The following is an 8,323-nucleotide window of genomic DNA, read 5'->3' on the forward strand; positions in this document are numbered from 1 at the left end:
ATTGAAAGTGCCACAGGCTGCCAAAAGAACCAATAGATCCGTTTTGGAAGAAGTGCAGCCAGAGTGCTCCTTGGAGGTCAAGATGGCCAAACTTTGTCTCTCATATTTCAGACATATTGTCAGGAGGGACCAGTCATTGGAGAAGGTTATCATGTTTGGTAAGGTGGAGCGTCAGAGAAAAAGAGGAAGACCCCCAATGAGATGGATTGACCAAGTGGAAGCATTGATGGACTCACAGCGTGGCAACAGTAGTGAGGTTGGCTCAGGATCAGGCAGTGTTTCGTTCTGCTATGCATACGGTCACTATTGGTTGGTACTGCCTCGATGGCACCTAACAAGACAAGACAAGGCTCAGGAGAGCCTTGGTGTGGCACTGTAGGATAAGCACTGAACTTGTAACGATAAGGTTAGCAGTTTGGACCCACCAGCTACTCTTGGAAACCCTATATAGGGTTGCTCTATGTCAAAACTGACTCCATGGCACATAACAACAACAACAAAGGCTCAGGATTGACTCTTGCAAAGGATTGTTTATAGGGAACTTGCAAAGGGTTATTTATAGTCATGAGCCATGCTTATCTGTAAGGATGGGTGAATTGCTCAAAATGGGTTCTCGCTGAGTAAGATCATGACTTGGGATCTAGAAGCCACAGGCACGCATACACCTAGCTTGCTCTGTGGTGGGTTGTGTGGTTGACAATGACTTCCAGATGGACACATACAATGATCAAGTCTCTGTCCTCATGTGATGTGTCAGTAACATCTGACATTGAACCACACTTCCCTCCTTAAATGCCATCTTCTTGTGGTTTTGTGGCACTGCTCTCTTGGTTCCCCTGTCCCTGCTTCTGCTTCTCCTTCTCAGTCTCCTTGGCACTTCCCCCAGCTAAGAATGCTGACTGCAGAGGGCCCAGCCCTCAGCCCTCCTCCCTCACTACGTGCCTGAGTGAATCTCAGAGTTTTAATTCCACTTGACATCTCCTGAATGGAGTCCTGATGTGATGCTGTAGTATAAGCAAAGGACTACTAACCTCAAGAGCAGTGGTTCAAATCCACTAGTTGCTCTCTTGGAAACCCTATACGTGGTCACTGTGTGTCAGAACTGACTCCATGGTACTTAACAACAACTCCTGAGTGAAAATACATTGAAAACTTCTGTGTGATGATCAGCCTGTATCTTCAGACTCCTATATCCAACTGCCTGCCCACAACTCTTACTTGGCTTCTAATGGAAATCACACACTTAACCAAATCTCCTGCTCCAACAACTTCCCTCAACCCATAACCTAGTTCTTTAAGTTGTTCTGGCAAAAAAGAAAAGAAAAGACACCTTGGAATTATTCCTATCTCTTCTTTTTCATTCATATGCCATGCCCAGGGCAACAACCAATCCTGACAGCTCTAAGAGGGACCCAGAATCTGACCATTTCTCCCCTGCACCGCAACTGCCCTTATCCCACACATGGATGGTAGTAGCCATCTATGTGATCTCCTGCACCCACCCGCCCCAGCCTCTACCGTACCACAGTCAGACCCAGCCTCTGCACCTTTCCGCCACTTTAGGGCCTGGGGCTGCCATGACAAAGTACCAAATTTATAGCATCATTCACGGGTCATACAAAATTATCAACTTAAAAATTAACCTGCTATATTTGGTCAAACATTTAAGTAACTCACCCCTAGTGTGATGGCTGGACCTATGGTTGCCGTGGCAGGGCCAGACCAAATGATTCTGAGGGCCTTCTACAACCTGAGGGCAGCATGTTCCCCACTCCTGCTCTAGAGGAAGTGTCTGCCGTGGCTCCTTCTAGCATCGGTGGTTGCCAGCAATCTGTGGTTTTCCTCAGCTTATAGACGCCTCGCTCCAGCTGCTGTATCGATCTTCAGCGGTCATCCCCATGTATCTCTCTGGGTCTCTTCTCTATTTATAAACATACCACCTTACGCCAGTATGACTTCATCTTAGTTGAGCTTATAATGGCTTATAAGGCTCCATTTCCAAACAAGGTCACAATCACTGGTACTGGGGATTAGCACTTGAACATCTCTATTGAAGGAGCATGGTTCAATCCATCTCAGTCCTACTCCTTCTGACCCAGCTTCTAGCTCCCCCTACCCCTCTGTGTCCTGTGGGTCTGTTCAACATGCCCTTTACAGCCGTCCCTCAGTTTGTTGCTCCCTCTGTGAGGAGTGTGCTCACACAGGTTCCCAGATGAGCTGCCTTGGGCTCCTTCAACTCTGCAGGAGGCTTCTCTGACTGCTCCATATAAAGTAGTAAGCATCTCCCAACCCTACTTGAATGTCCTCCTTTGCTGCCTGCTTGTCTCCTTTGTCCTTGTGAGTACTCTGATAAAAAAGTTGCAGGGCTAGCAGCTTTGTCTCCCTCACAGTGCTTAGGACAATGCCTGGCACACAGATGTGCCCCTGCACACTCACTGCCTGAAGGGATAAGTGTAAAGCTCCCAGCTATAGAGGGGCTTCATTTCCCCTCCAGCGGGAAGGAGGAGGCTGTTGCTGGTGAGAGCTCACAGATCCTGGTTTTCCCCAGGTGTGTCTTCCTGCCTGACCAGGGTGCCTTCTTTGTGAACTATGTAATCGCCTCAGCCTTCATTGGCAATGGCATGGAGCTGCTGCGGTTGCCAGGCCTCATCCTCTACACCATTCGCATGATCATGGCCAAGACGGCTGCTGACCGACGAAACGTCAGACAGGTGCTTGGCTGCAGTAGGGTGGGTAGGGACCACCAGCTGCAGGGCACTTGGCACCTATCCAGCTACCTGGTTAGTGGCAGGCACTGTGCTGGTGTTCTCGGACAGGGCGGGGAGCTGGAGGCATGAAGAGTTGCCATGTGAATATGGCATTTCTTCAAGCCGTGACACTGACATGCATCCATACAATTGAAATCCACAAATCCCTTGTTCAGGGTGCCAATTTACATAAATTTTTGAGATTACCACAGATGCCACAGTCCTTTATCTTTGTGCCATTTGTTCCAAGATACTCTAAATTGGGTGGTGCAGGGGTTCTTTTTATTCTCCTGTGCCATTGTGGGTACTGTGGTAAAAAAGTTGCATTCTTTTACTTAATTCTTAGAACAGCTGTATGAGATAGATACTTCTAATATCTCTACTTCACAGATGAGCAAATAAGCCACAGAGAGGCTAAGTGTTTTGCCCAGGACACACAGCTAGAAATGGCAGAGCTGACTGATGTTGGATCTGATGCCAGTCATTCTGCGGTCTGTCCTCAGTTAGTAGATCCACCTCAAAGACCATAGTCCTTTTGATTTCAACAAGAAAAACACTATGAAAATATGCCGTCACCATGTCTTGTGCAACTCTGGCAGAGGCTTTGTGGAGGGAGAGAAAGGATCTGAAGAGGGGGTGGTTATGGGCCCACCCTGCTCTCCCTTACCACCTGGAGTGTAGTGAGGGGGGTTTTAGGGCAGGACAAGCTTGTGAGCTCCTCCCTCCGCCTCCTCCCAGAACCAGGCTTTCGAGTATGAGTTTGGCGCTATGTACGCGTGGATGCTGTGTGTCTTCACCGTCATCATGGCCTATAGCATCACCTGCCCCATCATTGCGCCATTTGGTGAGTGACTCCTTCTGGAAGGGGAGCTGCATGGAGAAGGGGGTGTATCCACCAGTGGTCCCTCAGAGCTAGGCCCAGGGTGGTGGGGGGCTAATTCTGTAAGTATCCCAGGGCCAACCATCACCAGGACGTATGTAAACTTGGAAACACAGATGTCTTGTAACCATTTGAGCAAGCTGCCAAAGAACCACATGTGAATCCAAATTTCATTTTATTTCCAAATGAGTTCTTTCCGCCAGCCTTCCAAACGATGCCCTCTGTCCATATTTCTCCAGGACTTTGCCATGGTGGTGATGGTGGCTGTGTGCTGTGGAATTGGTTCTGACTTATAGTGAGGGTACCCTGTACAGGGTTTCCGAGGCTGTAAATCTTTATGGGAGCAGAAAGCCTCATCTTTCTCCCACAGAACAGCTGGTAGTTTTGATCTGCTGACCTTGTGGTTCACAGTCCAATTTGTAACCACTACGGTACCAGAGCTCCTTAGGACTTTGCCATAGCATCACTTTATTCTTGGTTTTTAACCCTTTGATTTTACCAACAACTAAGATTACCATCAGGAGTCCTGGTGTAGCGCTGTAGTATAACCACTGGATTGCTCACCACAAGGTTGGAAGTTCAAATCCACCAAACACTCCTCAGAAACCGAATACAGGATTGCTGTGAGTCAGAACCAACTCGACGGCACTTAACAAGATTAGCACTGGGACTAATGATCACATCTGTGCTCAGTGTGGCCAGTCATTGTTACATTCCACACCGGCCCTCACGGTTAGCCCTCACAATCCTCCCAGGCAGCCCTAATTTCTATACCTCTGTCACAGGTGAAGAACTGGGAGACACATGGTTAGTGAGAGATGGAGCCAGGATTTGAATTCAGACTATTTGGCCTTAAAGGCTGAGGTCTTGATCACTGCCCTAAAATAAAACATCAGGGCCTGGCAGACAAATGGAAGACTTTAGGAGGAAACAGCGTACCCCCAGAACTGTTGGTAGTGATAGCTGAGGTTTAGGAGTAAGAGGAAGCTTTATTTTCCCCCATATACCTCTTGTGGTGTAAAAAGTTAACATACTGAGCTGCTAACTGAAAGTCTGGAGGTTTGAGTCTATCCAGAGCTGCTTAGGAAGAAAGGTCTAGAAGAGCCTTTGGAGTATAGTTCTGCACTGACACACCTGGAGGTGCTGTGTGTGACTTCCTGGCATTGGCTTCTGCCTCCTACTCTCCTGGACTATTTTCAGAGTCCTGGGGGCACAGTGGTTAAGGCGCTCAGCTGCTCACTAAAAGGTCAGCAGTTTGAACCCACCAGTTCCTCTGTGGGAGAAAGGTGTGGCAGTCCAGTTCCATAGAAACCACAGCCCTGGAAACCCTAAGGGGGCAGTTCTTCTCTGTGCCACTGAGTTGTTAGGAGTCAGAATTGACTATTTTAAAAATCTACAATATTACATTTTAAAAACAGAGCTTGACATAGTAGAAAAAGTAGCACCCACCTTTGGTGCCACCCTTAGATGAAGACCCTCAGGCAGCTATTGACCATGGTGTAGAGCCTCAGCATGGAAGGGCCCAGAGAGAATCTGAGCCCAAGCAACCATGTCAAATAGCCTCTTTCCTCAAAATGATCCCAGAATTTCAGTGTTCTATAGGGACAGAATCACAGTTGCTTCTACACTTTGAGCACAGAAAGAGGCCAGGAAGGGGTGGAAAGAGAGAGTAAGAGCACACTAGTATCCAGGTTGTTGGGGTGTGTACTCTGTGAACCCCACAAATAGCTCCCCTTCCTCCACCCTAGAGGAAGAGGGCAGAGAGGTCCTGGTGGTCCAACTGGGGCCTCCAGCTCACAGCTTTCCTCCAAAGGCCTCATCTACATCCTGCTCAAGCACATGGTGGACCGGCACAACCTCTACTTTGTCTACCTTCCTGCCAAGCTGGAGAAGAAGATCCACTTCGCTGCTGTGAACCAGGCCTTGGCAGCTCCCATCCTGTGCCTTTTCTGGCTCTTCTTCTTCTCCTTCCTGCGCTTGGGTGAGAAGCCCAGCACTTGACTTCGCATTCCCATAGCCACTCTAGCCTATCAGAGCACTCACTGCTTTCATCACATCAACTTCGTGTCCAATCAGAATGTGGTACCCAAGAGGAAGGACTGGTTAGGTGGGGCAATAGGCAGATGAGCTTCCAAGCTGGCCAGAGTTCAGATGTATGCCTTAGAAAGGCCTGGCCACCCTTAGAGAGAAGACAGTCTCTTTTTCAACTTTGGAGGGTCTGAACCAGATTGCTCTTAAGGGGATAGTGGGTGGACCCAGGTTCTCACACCTCACAGAGCGGAGAAAGATGGGACATGCTAGGGGTGCCAACATTCTTTTGGAAGTTAAAAACAAAAGGTAAAGAAATGGGTGACTGCCCCAGTCAGTTTAGAGAAGACTTCAACTAGCCCAGGCCACTGGAGACTAGAGGGACTGACCCAACAGTAAGATGACAATTTGTCATTGACTTGCTGTACTGGTCCCGGTGGTCTGCTTCCCAGAAGTCAGCAGCCACTGAGAAGCCTATGGAGTACAGTTCTACTCTGAAACACATAAGGTTTCCATGAGTCAGAATAGACTCAATAGTAACCAGTTTTGTTTTGTTTTTGGTGTCCCAGTAGCTGCTGGGGGCCTGGGCAGAGGTTTTGAAATCTGACCAGCTGTTCACTGGGTCACTATGCAGTCCTGGCTCTGAAGGTGCCATCCCAACTACTGGAGTGAAGAGTATAGGTTGTAGGCCTTCCCTGCACCAGGGATGGCCCCCTTCCTGTGGCAAGGCAAGAGTGACTGGCAGCCCATTCCCCCATCTCCAAGGTTGGCATCCCACTCTATCCCCAGGTCTGATGGCCCCCACCACCCTGTTCACCTTCTTGGTGGTACTGCTCACCATCCTGATCTGCCTATCCTACACTTGCTTTGGATGCTTCAAACACCTCAGTCCTCTGAACTACAAGGTAAAGGGACCCCCACCCCACCACTGTGCAATTAGGATGTGGAGAAGGGGATGGTGGCTTACTCCGGCCCTCCTCCTGTACTTCATGTATGAGCAGTCTAATCCAGATTTTATTTACCCAGGGGAAAGGTGTGGGTAGCTGGGTGTGAAGTATAGCTTCCTCCCCCCACTTTACTTCTCCCAGCACCTCTCCCCAAGTTCTCTCTAAGGCTGCCACAGAGAGCTTGGTGCCAGCTGGTACTGTTCTACTGGGTGTTAATCATCCATTTGTTTGGAGGGTGTTGGTTCAGGAAGATCAGTTTTGTTTGTTTATCATTCCAATGTTTGGCTCTTCAGACAGAAGAAACGGCAGGTGACAAAGAAAGTGAGGCCGAAGCCCCCGCACCCCAACCATTCACAGTAAGTCATGGTTCTCACCAAGTATTAGTCCTTCCTTGCTCTGGTTTTCACAGTTCTAACCAGATAGGCCCCATGCAAACAGTTTCAATGGTCTCTTATCAAGATAGAAGTCCCTTGGTTATATGGCAGGTGGGTTTCTGAGTTAGGTCAACTGAGAAGGCATGCTTAGTCTTGCTGGATGGGGGGTTCTATATATGTAAAGCCACATGTCCACTGAGAAAACTTGTGCAAGGTACGCCCCCTCCTGCTGTACCTTCAGCTCCCTGTTCACTTTCCTTTGCTGCATATGTGATGTGTGGTGAGTTAGCAACACTGTAAGACCCTATGGTGTGATGCAACTTTAGCAGTCACTCATTTGCCCCTGCCTGGGTGAGAGTCTCTGCTAGGCCCCAAGAGGTAGCCAAGCACCAGCTTAAAAGGAAGGGACCATGTTAGAAAGACCAGGACTTCAGTCCTTCTAGGGCTCTCTGTTTCCAGCCTTGGGGCCCTGTTCATAGGGTGGAGCTGGGCAAGGAAAACAGAGCTGCTATACTTGGGCCAGCGTCATCAACAGGGGTGCTTTCCAGGTGTCAAGCCTTATCAATAGCTGTCCATCATCAAGCCCCACAGAGTACGTCCTCAGAAAGCTTGTTGTGCCCACCAGATGGGAGTAAATAGGACAGGTGGACAAGGCCATCCCTCACTTCTCAGCTGGGCTCTGGGAGGAGGGGAACAGGGCTCTGAGCATGGGATTGGAGGGAATCCACAAGTTTGTTCAGCAACTGAGCTCAATTGGCTGTCTCTAAGTTGGCCTCCCTAGAGAGGATGCCCCCTGCATAGACTGGTTTCCCACATATAAAGAGAAAAGCTCCTTAGGATCCAGGGCTGAGAAACAGGATTGCTCTCTGTTCTGTGGAAATGAGATCTGGGTAATTGTTGTGGTTTTGCATTTGCTCTGGCTGCTAACAAGTTCCACAGCTGGCATATTGAGGCCCTGACTTCTACGTCTCTACTGTGATTTCATTGGGTGTCTTTTATGATCAGTGTGACAGTCTTACTGGAAGGAAAAGGATAAATGGGTAGCAGATAGGGATGGTTACAGAATGTCATGCCCACCCCATCCACGCACTGACTCCCCATTTTCTGGCAGCCTTACGTGCCCCGGATTCTGAACAGCCTGGCCTCAGAAAAGACAGCTTTGTCCCCACAGCAGCAGACCTATGGTGCCATTCGCAACATCAGCGAGACTCTCCCAGGACAGTGATTGGCCTACAGCCCTTCGGACAGTGTGGCTGCTGATGACCAAGAAGCCTGAAGGCGGGCTGCCCCGCGGGACCAAACTCTGCAGCCAGGTGATGAGGAGGAGACACAGGAGCAGAAGCAGCT

The 8,323-nt window shown here is 49.1% G+C and overlaps 1 protein-coding gene across 1 annotated transcript in view; it reads left to right on the forward strand.

Annotated features, from left to right (window-relative positions):
* TMEM63A (transmembrane protein 63A) overlaps positions 1 to 8,252 on the forward strand; it is a 43,620-nt gene extending 35,368 nt beyond the window's left edge. Inside the window, 6 exon segments of the mRNA XM_006871134.1 lie at positions 2,549 to 2,711; positions 3,486 to 3,591; positions 5,441 to 5,608; positions 6,445 to 6,560; positions 6,896 to 6,958; positions 8,088 to 8,252. Coding sequence (XP_006871196.1) covers positions 2,549 to 2,711; positions 3,486 to 3,591; positions 5,441 to 5,608; positions 6,445 to 6,560; positions 6,896 to 6,958; positions 8,088 to 8,252 — 781 coding nt within the window.
* Positions 8,253 to 8,323: the final 71 nt, after the last annotated feature.

The sequence above is a fragment of the Chrysochloris asiatica genome, unplaced genomic scaffold (genome assembly GCF_000296735.1).
Source record: "Chrysochloris asiatica unplaced genomic scaffold, ChrAsi1.0 scaffold00161, whole genome shotgun sequence".
NCBI lineage: Eukaryota > Metazoa > Chordata > Mammalia > Afrosoricida > Chrysochloridae > Chrysochloris > Chrysochloris asiatica.